The sequence below is a fragment of the Sminthopsis crassicaudata genome, chromosome 4 (genome assembly GCF_048593235.1).
Source record: "Sminthopsis crassicaudata isolate SCR6 chromosome 4, ASM4859323v1, whole genome shotgun sequence".
Lineage (NCBI taxonomy): Eukaryota > Metazoa > Chordata > Mammalia > Dasyuromorphia > Dasyuridae > Sminthopsis > Sminthopsis crassicaudata.
Window position 1 is genome coordinate 454,175,116 of NC_133620.1, and position 22,395 is coordinate 454,197,510.

The window sequence follows — 22,395 nt, forward strand, 5'->3', positions numbered from 1 at the left end:
ATGTAAGATAACTTCAATTATAACTTTTTTGTAGTTGCTTAGATCTATATCCCCAGCAGAACCCTTCCCCTAGAGCTCTAGTCAGTCAGACAAATTTTATTAAGCTCCTACTATGTGCCAAGTATTGAAGATACAAAGAGAGACAAAAACAAGCTCCAAGGAGCTTCCATTCTAATGGGGGAACCAACGTGTAAATAAATAAATATTTATAAGGTATATATGGAATGGATGGAAAGCCACTTTAGGAGGGAGGCCCTGGAAGCTGGGAAAAGTCTCTTATAAAAGGAAGTATAAGTACTTCAAAAAAACATAACTGAGGGGTCGGAGCACTGGGGTTGGGGAGAGCAGTCAGTGCAAAGGGACAGATGGGAGTATGAGGAAAGGCAATTGGGCCCACATAGCTCATTTATAAAGTACATGGAAGGAAGTTGAGTACAAGATTAGAAATGTGGGGAGAGGCCAGATTGTGAAGAGATTTAAGTGACAACCACGGGGCTTTACATTTATCCTGAAGGTAATAGGGAGCCACTGCATTCATTGAGAGCTGGTGGTGACGTGCTTGGCAGTGGTGTGGTGTGAAGGGGCTGAAGGGAGATAGGCCAAAGGTGATTAGGACCTGAACTTGGGCAGGATAGTAGTAACTGTGGGAGGATAGAAGGGGAAGATATGAGGAGCAAAAAAGACAAGATTTAGCATCAGATTGGATTTGAATGTGGATGAATTTGAGGAGTTTCACACCTCAGTGACCAAGACTATGGCAGCACCTTTGACAATAATGGGAAATTTTAAAGACTGGTTTGAGGAGGGAAAGGTAATGAATTCTATTTTGAATATGTTAGAGTTTTGAGATGGATGTGGTAAATCCAGGTGACTGAGGAGTAAGTAACAAGAGTAATGTCATGAAAACCTAGGGAGGAAAGAAAAAAAAGTGATTAACAGTATCAGATGCAGCCTATAGATTAAGAAGTTTTAGGACTGAGAAAAGACCCTCATCTTTGATAACGAGGGGAACATTGGTAACTTTTGAAAAATTAGTTTCAGTTAAACGAGTATCAGTTTGCAGAGGGTTAGAAAGGAGGAAAGGCAATGGTTTGCCTAAGGAATTTAGCTGAGAAAGGCAGAAGAGATAGAGGATGATTTTCAATTGTCTGCCACATTTCTCCATCTGTATGTCCCACTGATACCTCAAACCCAGAATGTCTAGAACTGAAGTCTTTCTCTTCCCTCACACTTGCTCCTTCTGGTAATGAATTCCTCGAGAGGGGACCACAGTATGAAAAAAAGTATGGTCACTGATTCAGAGCTGGAAAGAAGCTAAGAAGTCAACAAACTTGGCTTGGACTCATGTACATCTTGCTTGAATCCAGATCCTTCAATCCAAATTCAATGCAGTCTCTGATGGCCTTTCATCTTTTTCTTTTTCTTTTTTTTTTTTTTTTTAAGACTTCAAATTAAACTCTGCTAATCAGAGATTTAATATTTTATAGCCCTTAGAGCACTCTACTATCTACATTCTACATATGTGATCATATTCATTCTGTTTATAAAGGGCTTGCCAGGACGGTTTCAGAAGCTGTGCTCCTGAATCCAAAGTAAACAGTTTGTTTTGGTCAAAATGAGGTTGCAGTTTCTTTGTCTGGCTGATATCTTCCATTAGAACCATACACATTCTACATGTGTGTTCCTTTAGTCCCACACAATTCCCACGCTGCTTTTTCCACTTGTGTGAGCTATTGCAGATCATCCTTTTTTAAGGTGTGGTATCCATTTTTGTGAGGCTTTTATTTTCCTGGAAACTTTTGGCTTGCTCAAATGGGCCTCTGGTAGTGTACAGCTTAAGCATTGGCTCCTCAAAGGGCAGTATAGATGGAGTGTTACAGCCCTAGCAGTTCCCACCTCTTCCTGGTGGTTTAAAGACATTACATCCTGGATCTGCCAACATCCAGAAGCCTCTTCTCTTCTCTTCCTTACACCTTCTCTGCTGTATCTAAAAAGGTCACCATAATGAACTGCCTCACTGCAGCCATGGCTGTTGCTGTCACTGTACAAAAGTGATAGGGCCTTTTTATTTTATAATAAGCTTTATTGATACCTTCTCTTATTACATGACAGTTATTTCTGGAAATATTTTTTCAATTGCACCCTCTCCTTTTTAACACAGAAAAGCTGTTGAGCCCAAAACACCCCACACTGTGACTACATCTGTTAATACACACAAGATTCTGCCCCAGAAGTTCTCTGCCTTTTTTCTTTCTTTTCTTTTCTTTCTTTCTTTTTTTTTTTTAATGTATACATATTTATGAAATTATCTTGGCTGCACAAGAAAAATCAGATCAAGAAGGGACAAAATGGAAAGAAAACAAAATTCAAGCAAACAACAACAAAGAGTAAGAATGTTATGTTGTGATCCAGACTCAGTCCCCACAATCCTCTCCCTGGGTGCAGATAGCTCTCTTCGTCACAAGATCATTGGATCTTTTCTTAGAGAAAGTAGCCTCAGTTCTTTGAGTGGATGGCACCTTAAAAGACCCAAGCACTTGTCTAAAAACATGACAGTAAGCATTCAGTGTCAGAGAATTACTGTGTAATTGTCCATAAGGTGTGAGGTATCAAACAAAGGCAGATCTTTATTGGTAGTTGGTCCTGCTTTGCATTTCCTGGTTTGTTTGTTTGTTTGTTTGTTTTGTTGTTGTTGTTGTTGTTGTTGTTTTGTTTTGTTTTTAAATCCACTCATAGATTCCTTTTATTTTAGGCACTGGAAGAGGCTCAGAAAGCCATTCAGCAGCTCTTCGGCAAAATTAAAGATATCAAAGATAAAGCAGAAAAATCAGAGCAAATGGTGAGTGTGGCAGTCCTTCCACTTTTTTTTTTTTTTTTTTTTTTTTTTAATCGATAGAATTTGTTCGCCTCAGCCTTGCTCCTTAATGGGCCTCCTCTCTCACTTCCTGTCAGTATCAGCTGTAGAGCCAGCCCCTGGGAATGCATTCTACTCCAACATGATGTTTGGCAGTTTGTCCCTGCTCTCTTATATTTGTAGCTTTCATCTCTTTTTGTCCTTAAGGTAATGTTGTCTTACAGCTTTTGGTTTATTCCTGCTGTTTCCATTGATTTCACATGTTTCTCAGTTGACTGAATATAACTAAAGTATCTAAGCCTTTTACAATCTGGCCCCAGGCTTCCTTGCTAGGTTTGTTCCATGTTATTTCCCTTTACACTCTCTGTCTCAGCCAGGTGGGCCTGCTTGCCTCTTACCAGATTTCCATTTTTGTGCCTCTGCAAAGGTTGATCTCTATACCTGGAACCCTCCTCCCCTCTACCTTCCTGGTCCCTCCAAAGCTCAGCTCCTATGCTTCTCCCTAGAACATCATACAGGACGTACCTGATTTCTCTGGAGTTGTTACAACTTGCCTTTTCTTTCTAAGATTGTCTTGTAGTCATTTATCCATATACAGGGTGTATTCTGTCCTGGTAGAATGTAAGCTCTTTGACAGATAGTACTGGTTTCCTTTCTTCCTTTAAAAAAAAAGTTAAGTTTTATTTTATTTTCACATCATCCTCATCCTCACCCTCTTAATTAAAAAGACAAAAAAACAAAGTGCCTGGTTTTGCCGCAAGATGCCAGACTCCCACTTCTGGCCATTCACTCACCAGTCAATGCTCCCTTGCTTCCAGATTCCCCCACTTGAGCCCCCACATCATCCCTAAGGTAATTCAGTCCTGAGAATATCAGTAAATATTCTTGGCCTGCCCTCACTCTGTCTGGTTCCGGTTTGGGATTGGAATATAATGAGACATGTCACAGGCCAAGAAATGTTTAATAAAGAGAAGTTTACTCAACCAGAACAAGGATCAGTAAGGATACAGCCTTGATTCAGGTGAATTCCTATTCGCCATAGTGATTGCTGAGCAGAAAGATGACCTCATGGATTGGCAACATCACCAAACCTCCAAAACTCCTGCTCCCCATCAATTGGGCTTTTTGTGGCTCAGTGACCAAAGCCATGCCAGTGGTTCAGACTTTCGTACCCCAAACCCACCAAATCCTCAGGATAGCCTCCCTGCTACTTTTAGGGGAAATCAGCCAGACTTCTGTAAAACAGATACTGTTCCCTGACATGTGGGCTCAAGGCCCTTCAGCATCCTAGTTGTCTTGGATTCTTTTCAGTTTGTCAGTATTCTTCCTAAATTCTGGTGCCCAAGGATGAACATGGCCTAGAGGTGGTCTTAACAGCAGAGAGGGATGGTCATCTCTTTATTCCAGAAGCTCTGAGGTTGGATTCCCAAAATGGAATGAGCTACCTGCCCTGGGAAGTATTCAAGCAGAAGCTGGATCGCCATCTTTCAGATGGGTCATCCTGATGCGGGACTTGTTTTGTGTTCTGCATGGTCTCTTGGGGAGTCAATGGCTGAGGGAGGGGAGGGTTCAAGAGACCTGGGTCCTTGTCACAACTCTTCTCCTGACTGGCCCTATATAGCCTTGGGCAAAGTCATTGTGATAGCAGGATACAGTACTCAGGGTGCCGGGTTTGGAGTGAGAGAACCTGGGTATGAATCCTGCCTCTGTCCTTTTATGGCCTGGTAACTTATCTCATGGAAGTGATTTCATCTCTCTGGGCCCACTCATAAAAAGAGAGTTGGATTCCAGAGCCTATGGGCTTCCTTCTAGCTCTCAAGCCATGATGCTCCAATCCTGGATTAGCTAACCTTTCCAGCTTTGCTTCTGTGAGGACTGTTTCATCCTGTAGAAGGATGAGGTCTTCCTTTGACATATCCCCTAGGCAATTGGGGAGGGGGCTTCTTAGTAACAGAACCAAAGGTCAAAAAGAGAGAGGGGAGGGAATGGAGGGAAGAACATAAATATTTTGCCCCAGAGGTAAGCAACCACTGAATAACAGTTGCAAGAAATATGAATTTGTAATTTAAAAAAAAGATTTTAAAAAATGGGATGTTGTCTCTCCCCCACCCCAAACCTAAGTTTTGCTTCAGCTGAAAATGAACATGGAGACACTGGCATGCTGTCAGTGCCCTTCCAGAGGATGGTGGACACTTGGTCCTGGGCGTGGCCATCCCGTTGGACTCCTCCATGGCCTGGCTGCTCAGTGCATCCTGCCCAGGACCATCAAGATCTCTTTTCTCAGTCTCCTTCCCATTAACCTTCTGATTTCAATTTGTTGTCCCTGTCAGTGTTTTGGCTCACTCTCTGAACAGGCGGTTTTTAAAAGTAGGCCCTGTTCTCATTAGAGCTTATTTACTGAGAAGCTTTGGGCCATGGAGAGAGTGCCCTTTAGGCTCTGGTCAGGCTCTTTCCCAGACAGACAGGGCTCATGGGAATTAATAAATGACCTTATGTCAAGTACCACCTTGGGCAAAAATTGCTTCATCTCTTCGGGCCTCAGTTTCCTCGCACACTAAAATGAATGTGTTGGCCTCTGAGGCCCTGCCAGTGCTAGGGCACTGAGAGCAGGCTTCCATGATTCCTTCTCTGTGTCAAAATAATTTTATGTCTGCTGGTTCAGTGAAGGTGGCTCTGCCAGGGGTCAAGTCCAGTCTTCCCAACAAACTAACAAGCCAGTGGAGCAGAGATACCCCTGAGGGAAAATGCCATCTGTCCTCAACCACAGCTCCCGGTCTGAGGCTCTTCTCAGTTATTCTTCCTCTGTCTGACTTCCCATTTGAGCTTGGTGAGTGAAAGGCCCCCTGGTGATTTGTTTTAGGAGAGAGGGACTCTCAATCAAGAGATGGGAATCCAAGTTGTAACCTAGACCAAGGTGTCACACCCCAAGTATACCTGCCCCCAGATTTCTGTGCCATTTATTCCTTTTAATTTCAACGGGAAAGAAATGGCTTAATGAGTTAGAAGAACTGCTCTGGGAGCTTCCCCAGTAGATGTGTCAGAATGATGGCGGCAATGCTGCTCAGTCATCTTACCAGCTCTGGGCCAAAGTGCTAGTTTTACAACATCCCTGTGAAATATTAGTAATCTCATTTTATAGACAGAGAAACTGAGCCAGGGAAGTAAAGTCTTCTCTGAGATAGCTTTCCATCTGTTCCCTGTCTTGTATGCCCCCTGCTTAAAACCCCAAGACTTGGCTTGTACCTGACACATAGTATTATCACCATTTAGCAAAGGCTTGCCCATGTTTGTCCATGATCATGTCGAGTGTAGATTTGAACCCAGATTCACTTGGCATCCAAGTATTCTTTTCACTCCCTCCTAGTGCTTTGCTAGAGTGAATTCAGTATCTGTTTAAAGGGTGTTTTGATAGCACAATGGGGATAATAAAAACATCTTGGAGGAGGTTGTTTTGTTTAATTTGGAAGAGCTCCATCTTCGGCTAGATGAGTTTATTGGATATTCTGTTGTTTTCCTTTGACTCGGCCTGGCCCTCTGGTCAGTTTGAATCCTTTTCCTGGGTGGCCGCTTTTGGAATAAGATGAGGCTGCTCTGTGCTTTCTTGATTCTTTCTCATTTTGTTTTCATTATTTAGGTTAAAGAAATCACACGGGACATTAAGCAGCTAGACCACGCCAAACGTCACCTGACCACGTCCATAACCACACTGAACCACCTGCACATGTTGGCAGGAGGTGTGGACTCTCTTGAGTAAGTCCCATAAGCCTCTAACTCTTTCCATTCTGGGGATGGCAGAGCCTTGTGGGCCTTAGCTGCTTCATCCCTCCACTGTCCTTTTGATTGAGTAGCCCTTTGGATGCCGTCCCTGTCCCATCTGGCTCATTTGTCCCCAGTAGGCTAATGCTCCGCAGGTAGAAGTAGTCATTCAGATGAGTGATTTCACATTAGCCACGTGCACCTCAGCGTGTTTTTCTGTGCACATCCAACAGAGTTAAAGAGCTATTTGTATCATTCATTGTGTGTTCCTTAATGCAGGATTGCAAAGACAATGCTCTAGGGCAGTGATCTTGGAACCTGATATGGGAGAAACAGATAAACAGCATGCAAAGGATGAGCTGATTGCAAGTTTGAATTTCTCATCAGTGATTCCAATAAAATCCAGTGACCATATTAAAAAATTCAAACTGCCTTTTTCTCTCAGCAAAATTCTGGCATTGTCATTTTCTTGCCTGTTACACTCTCGACTGTCTTAAGTCAGCAGTGTTTCTGGTGCCTTAGTATGTCATAAAAGAAATCTAGTGACTCTGCCTACCTTAGGAGGAGAAAGGAAGGTCAGACAAAGCAGAATAAATGCTCTACTGTCTCCCTGACTCATCTTTGTGGGTTTGGATTAATTGATAACTGGGAGAGACTGGGAATACTCACTTGGCTTCTTGTGGGGATTGTTTTTCCATTTCTTCCCAGACATCTCCATGTTTTTTATCCAGTTGAATTGATTCAAGCAAAATGAACTTGACACTTTAGCTTGAACTTGATATTGCTCTATTAAGTGCTTCATACAGGGACTAGTAAACCATGAACCCACAGTTTGGAAATGACTAATTGGAGAATTTGGAAATGGATCATTTATGCCTCCTTGCCAAGTTTTACTGTTGATTTCATGAACATGCTTTTATTGACATTGGCTCAGTTGACCTCAGTAATCACTTGGAAAAAAGATAAGCTTTCCTGCCAGGAAGGTTGACTAAAATGAAATCTTGGTGTAGTGGGTAAATGAATGTCAGTAGCTTTTGATTCAACCTAGAAAACAGTTCTTCTAATAAGAGACCATTGCTCACTCTGTTGGTGATGTCCTGGACCTCTTAATCTCTGATTTTCTTTGCAGAGCCATGACAAGGCGGCGACAGTATGGAGAAGTTGCCAACCTACTACAGGGTGTAGTGAATGTCTTGGAACACTTCCAGAAATACATGGGAATTCCACAGATTCGGCAACTTTCAGAGAGGTAAAGTGCCATTGAAGGGAATTCTCTTCTCAGAGGGAAAGGCACTTGGGAGATATGTTACAACAGTTAACTTTTCCAATAGCATAAAGTCTTACTTGTTCCCCATGGGTCTGTCCTTGGTCTGTTTCTCTTCTGTCTACATGCTTCTTTCTCCATGTCATCCCCTCCCATGGTTTCAGCTTCCACCTCCACACCAATGATTCCCAAATGTCTATTTGACCTCTTTTCTTGGCTTTTTCTAATTAGAGACAGCTTCCAACTACCTCCAGGACATGTCTACTTGGATCCACTTCAGACTCAATTTGTCTAGATCCAAACTGGTATCTTTCCTCTTCAACCTGCTCTTCCTCCTGATCTCAATCTTTTCTCTTGGAAGCTTCTCCATTTGCTCAGATAGCCATGTTTGTGAGGGTGAGGTTCTTTGACTCTTCTTTCTTTCTTTTTTTTCCCCCCTACAATGCACATTGCTTTATGAATCATGTTGGGAGAGAAAAATCAGAGCAAAAGGGAAAAACCACGGGAGAGGGAAAAAAAAAAAAAAAACAAAAACAGAAAATAGAAGCAAACATAGGATGTATTGATTTACATTCAGTCTCCTTAATTCATTCTCTGGATGCTGATGGCCTTTTCCTGTCCAAAGTCTATTGGGATTGCTTTGGATTACTGAACCACTGAGAAGAAACAAGTCTTTCATAGGTGATCATCGCTCATTCTTCTTGTTATTGTGTATAATGCATTCCTGGTTCTGCTTGTTTTGCTCAGCACCAGTTCATGTAAATCTTTCCAGGCCTTTCTAAAATCAGCTTGTTCATCTTTTTTTATAGAACAATAATATTCCATTATCTTTCTGTACCACAACTTATTCAGCCATTCCCCAATTGATGGGTATCCACTCAGTTTTCAATTCTTTGCCACCATAAAAAGAGCTGCCACAAAACATTTTTGCAGCTGGGGGTCCTTTTCCCTCCTTTATGATTTTCCCTGGGGAAGTCCCCATAAAACCCAGTGATGGCATTGCTGGGTCAGAGGATAGGCAGTTTTGGTAGTTTCTTTTGGGCATCTGACTTTTTCTTTCTTCCTTGTCCTTTTCATATCCAGTCCACTCACCGTTTTTTGTTGATTCTACCAGCAAACAATCTCAGATGTCCCCTTCCTATTCTCTACTCTTTTCTACCACCTTCTCTCTCCATCTTTAAGATGGACTCCCATGATTTTTTTGCCTTCCAGCAGGTCTTTCCCACCTCATTCTCATCTCCCTCCAAGCCATATTCTTGTCAGAATAAAGCTTTCTTTTACACATAGATTTTGGGTCACATCAATATTTTGCTTAAAAAACTTCAATGGACTTTTTCATTGCCCTCGTTTTGCCTGGCATTTCGGGGCCCCTTAGCCTTTCTAGTGCCTCCTATGCTTTATCTGATGAGCTTTGACATGCCAGACAAACTAGGTTTGTTCCTTTTGAGCAACCACTGGGCTTTACTTCCCTTTTACCCTTGCTCCTTTAGATCTCTCTTCCTGGGATAGCCACTTCCTCCTTCTGGCCTAAGAATTTCCTGTGTATCCTTTTTAAAGGTCCACATCAAAAGATGTGTCATCCATGAAATCTTCTAGGTGACAGCCTGCTCTCAGATCTCACATGTACCTGATTACACTTAAGTTAAAAAAATGTTTCAGCCATATCTTATATCCTTACTAAAACTAGAAAACTCTCAGTGAGCAGGAAACCATCTCCTCTTATTGAAAAAATGTACTCCCCCGTGCTCTTTCATATTTGCAGGGCAGCAGTAAAATAGTTTAAAAATGAAATGAGTCAGTGCATTTACTTTAATAGGGTTTTTATTGTTTCTCCAGAATGAGTAGTAGAAGATCATTTTGTTTTTCTGTTTCATTTTCTTTTTGATTACAAAAATTCAAGTAAAATGTAGTTTTCTAGATAGTTTAGCACTTTGTTTTTTTCATCATCGTAGTCCTAGGTTGAGAAGGGAAAATATATGCAGGAGGAAGAAGAAAAAAAAAAAAAAGGGTCAGTCCAATCAGGGGAAAGGTAGGAGATAAGGTAAACATTTCAGTTTGCTAAAGGTTTGTTTGGGTGGTTTCTTTTCTAGTGTTTGCAAATTATTGTGTATGTTTGTTTTTCTTGGCTCTCTTTACTTCACTTTGCATTAGTAAATGTAGATCTTTCCATACTTCTCTGGATTCATCACATTTTTCATAGCATGGTCACATGCCTGTAGTGTAATTTGTCTATCCATCCCCCAATCTATGAGTATGTGCTTTGTTTTCAAACCAATGCTGTGACAGAAGGGGCTATTATAAAAATTTTGATGTATACAAAGCCTTTCTTCCTTCCCTCCTTCCTTTCTTCCTTCCTTCCTTCCTTCCTTCCTTCCTTCCTTCCTTCCTTCCTTCCTTCCTTCCTTCCTTCCTTCTTTCCTTCCTTCCTTCCTTCCTTCCTTCCTTCCTTCCTTCCTTCCTTCCTTCCTTCCTTCCTTCCTTCCTTCCTTCCTTCCTTCCTTTCTTTTTTTTTTATGACTTCATTGTACTCCACATCCACCAGTAGAATCTCTGGATCATAGAGTATATATATTTTTTAAAAAAAATTTTATGTTAAATGTAGTAAAAATATGTTAAATCCAGTCTATGAATATATATTAATACAATTATCTTGCTGCACAAGAAAAATCAAATCAAAAAGGGAAAAAGTGAGAAAGAAAATACAAGTAAGCATATTTTAGCCACTTTATGTGTATAACTCTGTGGAGGTGCATTGTCTCCCCCAAAAATATTGGGCTTCCTAGCTAGTGTTGTGAGGTGTCTCAAAAAAATTTGTAGGCTTGGAGCATTTCCAAATCAAGAGGCAAAGATTTTATTATTATAATGCCATTGACCATAGGCTAAGTTCCAAAAGAGAGTTAGCAAACAAATGGGAGAATGAGTAGGTATTTTTATAGGAAAAGTGAACCGGGTGTTTTATGTCACTCTTTTTAGTGATAGATTTGGGGTTTGGGGGTCATGATTTTCTGGGCCACGTAGTCTGGTGGTAATAGTGACATCCATTCCAGGTTGATCTCCAAAATGGTCACGTCACCTCTCGGTTCCACCCAGCAATGCAGGAATCTGCCTGTCAGTCCCTTCAGCACTCACTATTCCATGCATTTTGTCGTCCATATTATTTTGCTTTATTATGCATTTCTCTTAGTGATTTAGAGCATTCTTTTATACAGTTTTTAGGCATTCAGCCTTTTCTTTAGACTCTGAGCAGGTCTACTTGGTCACTCCTTGCTTTTATAGGAATTTTTTTTTCCCATTTGGCTAGCTGTAAAGAACTTTAAGTAACCACCAGCTGTTTGCAACTGTTATTAGACAATTCCTTAATTATTTTAAGCATGTTTTATTTCCTTAAATGTGGGCTTTCTACCAATACAGATAAATGGTCTTTCTGAGATGCTGTGGTTAGATACATCCATCCCTTGGTAGCTAGATATTTTTGGTGGGGAACTTCCATCAAGGCTGATCCCAGACCCCAGACAAAAAGCTAATTGCTGGCCCATTTTGCTCGTTAGGGCCTGTCAGAGCTCACACTCTACTGGCACAGCCTCTGTAAATGCAGGAGGGTCCTGTCCACACCATGGTGAGGCGGGCACTGGAGAAAGCTTCTGGTAGTGGGTTGGAAAACTTCCTGGCATAGAAGGTGTTGGTGACATTTTCTTGGATGTGCAGACAATTCTCAATTATTCTGTTAATGGATGTTTAGTACACATGGTGCAACACATGGGTAGCTCTCTTTGGCAGTTTTCCCTTGTCCCAGCCACAGTTCCAGCAGCTGAATCTGAGAGGTTTAGAGAGAGGCTTGATTAAGACTTTCAGAAAGAGGTAGGAGAAGGGGAGGTCCATTCCTTTGGATGTTTGCCTTAGTTCATAAATGTTGAATTTTTTGATTAAAAGACAGATGAGAATGCATTTTGTGGTAAAGAAGGAAGCATCCAAGAGTGAATCACTAGCAGGCCTGTTCTCTCCTGTAAGGCCGGCTTACTACAGGCCTCCCCATCCTGCTTCAGGGAACCTGTTGTTCCCTCTAGTCCTTCAGCGTTGCCCTTGTCTAGCTCGAGCAGACCAAGCTAGTGATGAAACCTTCAGTGTCCACCTCTTTGTCCTTTCTTTGTACCCGCGGCAAAGCTTGAGTTTCTCAAGGGCACAAGCTGTTTTCATTTTGTTCTTTGTGTGCTACAATGTGACTGTCACATTGGAGAGCACGTAGTAGGTGCTTCATAAACCCATATTAATCAGTTATCCTCAGGTCCTCCGGCTCCACATGTGGCATTTTTTCCTCTGTGACATCATACTCCTCTGCATCTTCCCTAATGCTCATTATTGCTCTCACCTTCTTCAAACTTCCTTCTTTTACTTATCTCTTTTCTTATGTCCTCCCACACATGTTGTCTTCTTGAGGGCAAGAATTTTTTAATATCCCCAGGGCCTAGATGTTTATATTTGAAGGGCTTGGGGCAGTAGGTTTTCAATAAGGCATTTTCCTGTCATAAATCATAGGGTTTAGGGATGGAAGGGACCTCAGGGACCCCCTCATTATGCAGGTGAGGAAACGGATACATTTAGAGGTCTCTTAAGTGACTGGCCCAAGGTTATATCAGTGGCAAGCAGCAAAACGAGTTATGGCTCCTATAAACACCAAGGAGCTGCTTCTCTTGAAAGGAACAAAGAATTTTTCTATAAAGAACACGGGAAAGCATGGCAAGACTTATATAAACTGATACAGAGTAAAATAAGCAGAATTTGGATAGCTGCATACATAGCAAAATAACCTAATGGAAAGAACCCCCAAAAAAACAGAATTGAATCCTAAAAGCCTTGGGATGACTAAGTGTGGCTCTGACCAAGAGAGAAGAAAGCACATTTCCCTCCCTCCAGATGGAGTCCTGGTGGTACAGTGGAGCATATATTGCTAGTCACTCTTAGTTACTTCGTTAGTTTTGTTGCTCTGCTTTTTTCCCCCTCACTTTTGTTCTTTCTTAGAGTGGATGGCTTCTCTAAGGAGAAGAATGTATTTGGAAATGAAGATAAAGCAAGAAATATCAATAAAATTTTTTTAAAAATAATAAGCAAAGGTGTTATCTGAATAATAATGGCTTTCTCAAGTTCACTAATGCATTGCACCCAAATTTCTGTATGGCATCCCCAAATATTGTTGTAAATTTGTAGTCCTTTGAATCTAATTGCTATCTTGCTGGAACTATTATTTTTTTCTTTTTTTCCCCCCAATTTTAATTAAAATAATTTTTTTAATGATATCACGTCAATGATAGTATGAAAGCCCCTTCTAGCAAGCTAGCTCATGTAACAAAGAATAATAAGGGGGGAAAAGCAGATTGGCAAAACCAACGAATACCCAATCAGTATTGGGGCTTGGTAGCATATACAGCATTCTACACTCCAGAAAGAAAGGAGGGTGATCCATTTTTTTTTTTTCATCTTGTTCTGGGTCAGTTGGAGTCATTATTGTTGTGAAATATGCAGCTTCTTCTTTTATTCTTTCCATTTTTATTGTTGTAGTGATGTTGATATTGTTTTCCTGGTTCTGCTCTCAAGTGGTTTTTTAGTGGAACTGATTCAGTATATTGAACTAGGTCTGTCTGGAGGTCAGTGCTCCGAACATTTATTAATGATGTGTGACTCTTGCAGACACACAGGCTTTGAATTCTCATGGAAACCTCCCTCAGTACAAATCCCTCTAGGCTGGTGAAGAATATGGGAGATTAAATAATGTCAAAGAATGTCAAATGACCTTGGAGTGGGAGAGGACTTTGCTCTTAGATCTTATGATTACTTTTTTTAGAAGGTGCTACAAGTTTGAGGGAAGCCCAGGCTTCCTATTTTTAGTACCATCCCTGCTGAATTCTCCCTCTGTATATTTACATAGTGATTGTCACACCATCTGGTAATGATAGAAATGACTGTTAGGGTCGGGAGGAGGGGTGTTAGACCCAACTCAGAGAAACAAAGTTGCTGCAGCCTTAATTGTACTCAACAGTCCGAAATAATAATGGTTGGTGCTGCTCCCTGTGGCTCAGGCAGAGGAAGTGGACGGGTCTCAACTTGGATTTAGTGATTTCTTTGGACTCTCCTGCTGGCAGGGGTTGAATATAGCTTTGAAAGAAATCTTTTTTGAATTCTGCCATTCCATTTCAAGGCTTAGTGGCTTGGGCATGTCCAGGAAACCAAATGTTTCTGGGAATCAATCAGCATTATGCAAAGAAGGAATCAAGGCCCTATAATCTCCTGAAAAAAGATACTTTTGAACTGCAGACTTCTTAAGGACACTCTTTAAAACCCGAAATGAGGGGAAACAGGGGAGTCCTGGGTGAGAAAAGTCTGGACTCAGAGGTTGTAGGCCGGGCCCTCCCCCTGGCCAGCTCAGTGCTCCTGGACAGGCCCTGCCGCCTCAGGGCTACGAGGGGCTGGATCCATGGTCTAAGATTCTGCGAGTCTGTGATTTTGAATCACGGGACTCTTACAGAAGCTGGCTGTCAGAACATGTAGCACCTGAAGTAAGGGCTCTCCTCTCTAAATACACACTTTGCATTTTGGAAGCTCCTTTTGGAAATCCTGGTGAACTTTATAAACTGTTTTCTTTGGGGGAAGCTACTCACAAAGTGATAAAAGGGGCAGCCTGACTTTCTCCACCAGTGTTTAAATAGCATATTTTCATAATTTCCTACCCCATGCTCCTTTTATTCTTCCTCCTCCTTTTGGAAACTGATGGCCTGTGTGGGAGAAGCTCAGCTTTCCCCTCCCTGTGAGCGAGAAGCCACATCTGTATTTGACTCCTCTTCCGCTTCAGAGGCCCAGGAGGCTGCTGTTCAGTCTTAATCTTCATACAACAACACAGTGAGCCTTTCATTCTCAAGTGTGAAAAACACCACTTGATTATGCCAGCTTATTTGGAAGAGATCTAGTTTATTTTCCTTGGAGCAAATAAAACAATTTCTATTGCAACCGGGATAGGCAGCTAGGTTAATTGTTAGTGTTTGCATAGCATTTATATAGCACTTTTAAAAAATTGTTTTGCAAACAGCTTTACAAGTACATTCTTAAATGATCCTCACAACAACCCTGTGAGGTTGGTGCTATTATCTCCAATTTACAGATGAAGAAACTGGGGCTAAAATTAAGGGACTCATCCAAGATCATCTATTTAGTAAGTGTCTGATTCAGGATTGAAGCTCAGGTTTCCCTTATGCCAAGTCCAATACTCTGAATAGAGCCTTAGGCTTGGAATTAGGAGGACTCCAATTCAGATCCAGCCTTCACCTAATAAAATCTTGATTGATGGATTGAGCTCTCTATATGAAGGCCAATGCGTTCATTTTCATTAATGAGGGAGTTCAAATGTGTCAGGCTAAGAAATTTGCCCATTAGAGCTCATTTCCTTCTTTTGAGTATAATCTGATTGGACAATTTATTACATAGATACCTAATCTTCACCTGAAAGATAAATGAAATTCATTGACCCATCAGTTCTTGGTGCACAGAAAATTGTTGCCATTTCCTATGGATTGGCTAAACTAAGATTATAATTTGGAACATTATTCCAAATGGGGTTTTTGTGTGTGCCTGTTTTTATACCGACCATAATCTTTCCTTTCTTTCTTTCTGTCCTTTATCATTTCTGCCACTTTGGAAGGAGTGAAATAGGACTTCAGAACTACTTCAGGTGACAAGAAATATGGGTACAGGAAAGCTTCCTCTCCTCTGGTATAGTTTCTGACAGAAAAGACTACATGAGACTGCTGGCATCCTAAAAGAATATCTGATAATGGAGATGTTCTGTGACACTGAGGAGTTCCCTGTCAGCCTTTCCAAAGGATTGTGTCCCCAGAAACTACTTAGAGAAGAGCTTGGGAGTAATGGGGGAGTCACGTCTCTAATGCCTTCAACTCCCTCTCCATACTGGCGGGGCTGGGGCCACATGGTAGGCTTAGACTGTTGTTCACCTCCGGCCAATTCCGTAAGTGTGGTGAGCATGCTGCTGGTCACTCTCTAATCACTGATAGGGCAGTGGGTGGAGCATAGGCTTGGGATCAGGAAGACCTAAGTTCAGATTTGAATTCTTTGTCACCCTAGGCAGTTCCTTGACCACTATTTGCCTCAGTTTCCAAAATTGTAAAATGGTGATTATGACAGCATCTGTTTTGTAGGGTTGTTGTAAGGATCAAATGAGGTAATATTTGTAAAGTACAATATTTAGCACATAATGGGTACTTAATAAACACTTATTCCCATATTCCCTTTCTCTTCAGCCTTCAGTTGAAGCTCCCAGAGGACAATTTTCTCTAACTATGGAAATGACTAGTATCCTTATTCTTTCCCAAAAGGGTTGGGGTAAAAGAAGGGAGCAGATGAGAGAAATCCTTTTCTTGGCCTAAGTTCAATTTGGTTCATCAGATATTTACTAAGTGTCTACTGTGAGCAAAGTAGACTTCAACAATATAAAATATAACAACAACAATGCTTGCTACTAAGGGGGAAATGTATATGTACCCAAAGTAAATATACAAGTAGGGTAATTGAATTTCTCATTCATCATTTCTAATGCTGCTATAGCATTCCATTAAGAGAGAGAGAGAGAGAGAGAGAGAGAGAGAGAGAGAGAGAGAGAGAGAGAGAGAGAGAGAGAGAGAGAGAAAGAGAGAGAGAGAGAGAGAGAGGGAGAGAGAGAGAGAGTGTGTGTGTGTGTGTGTGTGTGTGTGTGTGTGTGTGTGTGTGTGTGTGTACGTGTATACCCCCTTGGATGATATATGCAGTCGAGGGATCCAAGGGCCAAAGGTTATAAACCACATAATGCCTTGTATTCCAAATCAAGTTGTAGCTCTATTAACACGATATTTAGTGTGCCTATCTTTCTATCAATCATTCCAACTCTGATTTTTTTCCATCATCATCTTTGCCACTTTGGAAAGAGTGAAATAAGACTTCATACTTACTAGAGAATTTTTTTCACATAGTTGTTGATAGTTTCCATTTCTTCTTTTGTAAATTATTTATATTCTTGGTTAAAAAATGTTCTTGGTCTTTTATTTGCATTGAAATCTTTTAGAGCTTGACTATCAGACTTCTTCCCTCTACTCAGTTACTTCTCTGTTGATTCTGTATTGATTTTGTTTGTGCAAAAAAACTTTGTCCTGTGCTTGTTTCTGAGAGGATTGATTCTCCCTCCAGAGAGTTAGCTAACTATAGCTTTATCTTAGTCATTTCTAATTCATTTTGATCAAGTGGTAAAGAAGATGCCATTAGCATCATTAAACCCACCCATGAATGTGGTTTGAAAAGTTTTGCAGATAGTGGAAAAACCCTGGAAAATATTTAGGATAAGACGTAATTATAACTGTACCAATGAAGAACAGGCTGTTGCAGCTGCCCTCCCCTTTCTTCAAAAATCTCAGGTTGCCAGATTCAGCCTCATTGTTTGGGCCAAAGAAATTGTGGTTTGGGGTTCTTAACTGCAATTTGAAACTTGCTGAAGTTAATGCAGGGAAAAAAAAGGGTGGAGATAAATAAAGGGAGCAGACTTTATTATGATATGCATGGAAGAAAAGGGCCTTTTGTTTCCTTTTGTTTCATTGAAGTGTGATAATGGTTCATATTTATATAGTATTCTAATTATGGTTTACAAAATAAAGCCAGTATTTTGTTACAGAAAGGGCCCCTAACTGGGAGTCTGAGGACAAGGCTCTCAGTCCTACCCCCGCCACACATCTCTGTGTGATCTTGGGCTAGTCACATCACTTCTGCAGGCCTCAGTTCTCTCCTTTGTAAGATGAGGGGGACAAACTAGATAATCCTTAAGAGCCTTTTGAGCTTGGAATCAGAAAATCCTATAGAAGAGGTAGGCCTTCGAACCTCGCTGTAATTGGTAGGAATGGGGTGCTGGTGTGGTGGGAAAGAGGATTGCTTTGTATAGCCCCTTTGGAATATCTAATATATGGGTTGCTCCCATACTTTCTTCCTTAGTTTTTTGTTCTTTTAAAATTGTTTTTTTCATGACTAATATGATTGGATTACTTACTGACTTGGGGAAAGGGAAGAGAAGAGAAGGAAGGAGTAAAATTTGGTACTTAAAATCTCATAAAAATGAATGTTGAAAACTAGCTTTACATATTTAATTGGAAAAAATAAAAGTAGTTTTATTGATGCCTTTTGTTTTTATGTCACATTCATAATCATAATAATTAACTTTTTTAAAAAACTTAGTATGTGCCAAGTCTTTTACAGGTATTTTCTTATTTGAGCTTCAGATCAATCCTGGGAGGTGGGCACTATTATTACTTCTATTTTATAGAGGAAGAAACTGAGGCAAACAAAGGTTAAGCAGCTTACTAAGGTCAAACAGTTATCAAGTATGAGAAGTCAGATTTGAACTCATTTCCCCGAATTCATATACCCTGCTCTACCACTTAAATATCTGATCACTCCATTCATTTCCAAATACTTCTCTACCCTTTCTACCCTTTCTCTCATAAGTCATCCCTAGTAATAAAGATTTTTTAAAAAAGTGGCTCAGCAAAACTAACTTGGTGGGTTTTTAAAAATGATTTTGTTTTCCATTACAGCATGATCTCCTGGTTCTTTGTAGCCAATTATTCACTCAGATCATCTTAATCATAAAGGCATATGCTCAAGAAAGATTGTGGCTGAGTGAAATGCTGGGAGTGCAATCAGGAAGGCTTGGGTTCAAAATCCTGCTCTGGCGTTTACTAGCTTTGTGACCACTGGCAAGTCACTTAACCATTCCTCACCTCGGTTTCCTCATCTGTTAAATAAGGGGTTGGAAGAGATGGTCTACTAGGATCTCATCTATGATTCTATAAATAATGCATCCATATACTTGTAGATGTCTTTCTCATCATTTTTCAAAAAAAAATAATTGTTTTATTTAGTTGAGGATTCTGTTGTTAGTTTCTGGGTTAGAAAGTGAAAGGGGATATGACCTTCCTACCCCAACCCCTACCCTAAAGATATTTGGGGACTTTAGACTAAATTTACCAACTTCCTTAGTCCTTATGATTTCTATTTTCTGTCAGCCTCAGCTACACGCAGGGATATCCTTGCTTTCATCATTACTTAACCACAAGCTCCTGTTGTTCCACGTGGCCCTAGGTCTTCTTCCTCCAAAGATTATATTTGTGTTCACCTCGACCTCCAGTAGCTCCAGCCCTCCCTCCTCTCTCGGTCCCTTCACCCTTGCTCTGGATTCCCTTTGCTCCCTTCAGAATCTTCCCATTATGCTTAACCATTTCATCTCCCCTCACACCCCTTGCTCCTTTCTCCAGTTACCACTCTTACTTTGCCAAACCCCATTCTTGGCTTAGCCCACCACCATCTGTCTTTTCTGCTCCTGCATGTGTGCTGCTAAATTCTGTTGGAGGAAATAGCACAATTGTGCTGACTGGGTCCACTACAAATTTATATGAAAAATATCAACTTGGCCTTAATTGCTGCACAGCAATCTGTTTATTCTTCGCTATTTGATACTCTGTGGTACTCCCCATGGGGGTTGTTTTAAACTTTGTTTTCTTCAAGCATTTCCACCTTTGCTTCAGACTTGCAGGAAGAGGTGGCCCCTCCAGCCAAGGCTGACCCCTCTCCCTCTGCTGCCCTTGATCCTACCCCTCTTGCCCCTCTCCTTGGGAGCTTGCCCTCTCAGTCTCTTGCCTTCTATCTCTTCCCCCATCTGCCTTTGTTCCTCTCTCTTCTTGTCCTTCAAGTATCTCAAACTCATCATGCTAAGTGGAACATATTTTCCTTAAACCCTCTTTTTTTTTCTCCTCCACATTTCTGCCCTGCCCTCCTTCCACTCCTCAGGCCCAACACCCGATGCCGTCTCACTCTTCCCTCTCCCTCACTGCACAAAAAGCAAGACGTTGTTGCATCTTGCTTGTGCTGGCTCCACATTTCCTGTACCACTCTTTTCTCCAGACTTCCACAAGTGCCCCTATAGCCCGGGCCCTTATTACCCTATGACCACACTCTTACCCCAGGCTCTTCATTGCAGTCCCAGCTTCCAAGTACTTCTCTTGCTGGGTGAACTTCCACATGGCTGTCTTGGGTAAGCCCAGGTCTTCCCTTATCCCTCCCTCACTCCAGGAATCTTCCTCCTGCATCGAACGTGTAGTCTGGACTCCCACATGAGCATTTATAGCCCTGTCCCCGCCAAGATATTCAGGATCTCGGTTCCAGCTATCTCCATTCATAGGATGTGCTTCTCCCTCAATTCTGCTTCTCTGGGAGTCTAGCTTCCTTCAGAGTTCTTACTCTACCTGCCTTTTCCTGCAGGGAGTCTTTGCCAGTTTCCCTTGTTTGCTTCTCTCCTTCCATGATCTGTTTGCTGTACTCTGTTGCCAGATACAGTCACCATGGTGGCTGGTTTGTGTAACGCCTTGGTCTAGAAACTCACTAGCTTGGAGCAGTTATGTGGGATTTCCAGAAATAATTCTGATATAAATAGTGAAAGGCATCGGCGAAATGTCCATTTTTCTAAGGTTTTTACGGAATCGGGTGGCTTTGGTTTATCATTGTCTCCCTGTGATCTCATGTAGTGTCTCCAGTTAACAGGTGCTTGCTAAATGGTTGTGGGGTTGATACGCTTCTGATCTTCCTGTAACTTTGAGGGTAAGAGGCGGCACCAGAGATATCCAGAATTCAGATATGTCTTGGCATTATAGTGCTTTTATTTTTTCAAAGCGACCTTTCTCGTTTGTTTTATTGAGAACACTACTAAAACTAGTTGGCATTTCCTGAAACATCCTCTGCAAATAGGCCGAGGGGGCCTGACATCAGAACGGAGGCAGTTATGTTGGCGCAGACCTGGCCCTGCCTCTCTTGAACAAGGCAGGTTCCCTCTCTGGGACTCAGTCTTTTCATTTGTAAAAATGGAGGGGAGCTAACGACTTCTGAAGAGCCCTCCACTTGTATGACTTTCTGTTTAATTCAACACATAGATAGTTGAGAGTTTGTCCTGATAAACATGACGTGTCTTCTTTCTCCCACAGAGTAAAGGCTGCCCAGACGGAGTTAGGACAGCAGATCCTGGCTGATTTTGAAGAAGCTTTTCCTTCCCAGGGTACCAAGGTAACTAACGTTGGGGTGTCATCTTTCTGGGTGTCGCGTCAAAACAAACTCAGACACTTTGTCCCTGTGCTTGCCAGCTTTGATTTTCTGGGCACCTGATACTGGTCTGGGTCCAATGTTCCTTTCTACCTAGAAGCCTGGTATCTTTTTTGCTGGCATTTTGTGTGTATGGTAGTTAGTACATCCTTAATTCCTGTAATTGCTAATTGAAGAATTGCACTGGCACAGCCTGTTGTCTGTCAAATTCTAATATCCTGGTTCCTCTTGAAATTCATTTTGCTCATGGCTCCATTTTAAAAATAAAGTCATGAAAGATTCTCCTGAGGCTAAAATATCTTTCGGAAAAGTCATCTACCTTTGATTATCCCCAAAGGAGGAAGAGACTCTGGGACAGAATGTCAGCAGTTTAAGATAGCATGCAATGAGACGCTGTCATAAGCGCAGCCCTGCTTTTAGCAGCTGTCCTGCCAGAGAGCTATCTCTGGTAATGCATTTGTATGTGTCCTGCATACAAGAAGCTCCCAATGTTCCAATCGAGGGCCTCCTCCTTATTCTTTTCCTACAGCAGGCATCCCTTGTGGTGACTGATGATTTACTGTGGCAGTTTCTATTTTTTTTTTTAATAGCTTTTTATTGACAAAACATATGCATGGGTAATTTTTCAACATTGACACTTGCAAAAACTTCTGTTTCAACTTTTCCCCTCCTTCTGTCCCCCCCGCCCCCTAGATGTCGCATAGTCCTATACGTGTTAAATATGTTAAAATATATGTTAAATACACTCTATGTAATAATATTTATAAGAAAGATCGAATTTAGAAAGGTGAAAATAATCTGAGAAGAAAAAACAAAAATTCAAGCAAACAATAACAGAAAGAGTATAAATGCTATGTTGTGGTTCATACTCATTTCCCAGTGTTCTTTCTCTGGGTGTAGCTGGTTCTGTTCATTACTGATCAATTGGAACTGATTTGGATTATCTCATTGTTGAAGAGGGCCATATCCATCATAATTGATCATCCTATAGTATTGTTGTTGAAGTGTATAATGATCTCCTGGTTCTGCTCACTTCACTCAGCATCAGTTCATGTGAGTCTCTCCAGGCCTCTCTGAAATCATCCTGCTGGTCATTTCGTATAGAATAATAATATTCCATAACATTCATATACCATAATTTATTCAGCCATTCTTCAGTTGGTGGGCATCCCTTCAATTTCCAGTTTCTAGCCATTACGAAAAGGACTGTGTAGCAGTTTCTATTAAGGGGACCCTTTAAATTTCAGCAGATGGCATCATGGGTATTGGAGGGAGACCCCTTCAAGGTATAATCAGCTCCTATTTATCTGAGATATTTCTGGACTCCATTGTTCAGGCCAGAGTGAGAATAACATTG

At 41.3% G+C, this 22,395-nt stretch overlaps 1 protein-coding gene across 1 annotated transcript in view; it reads left to right on the forward strand.

Annotated features, from left to right (window-relative positions):
- VPS53 (VPS53 subunit of GARP complex) overlaps positions 1 to 22,395 on the forward strand; it is a 127,452-nt gene that overhangs the window by 41,866 nt on the left and 63,191 nt on the right. The window contains exons 5-8 of the mRNA XM_074263820.1: positions 2,753 to 2,839; positions 6,489 to 6,604; positions 7,740 to 7,859; positions 20,924 to 21,002. Of these exons, the coding sequence (XP_074119921.1) occupies positions 2,753 to 2,839; positions 6,489 to 6,604; positions 7,740 to 7,859; positions 20,924 to 21,002 (402 nt within the window). The remainder of the gene's footprint in view (positions 1 to 2,752; positions 2,840 to 6,488; positions 6,605 to 7,739; positions 7,860 to 20,923; positions 21,003 to 22,395) is intronic.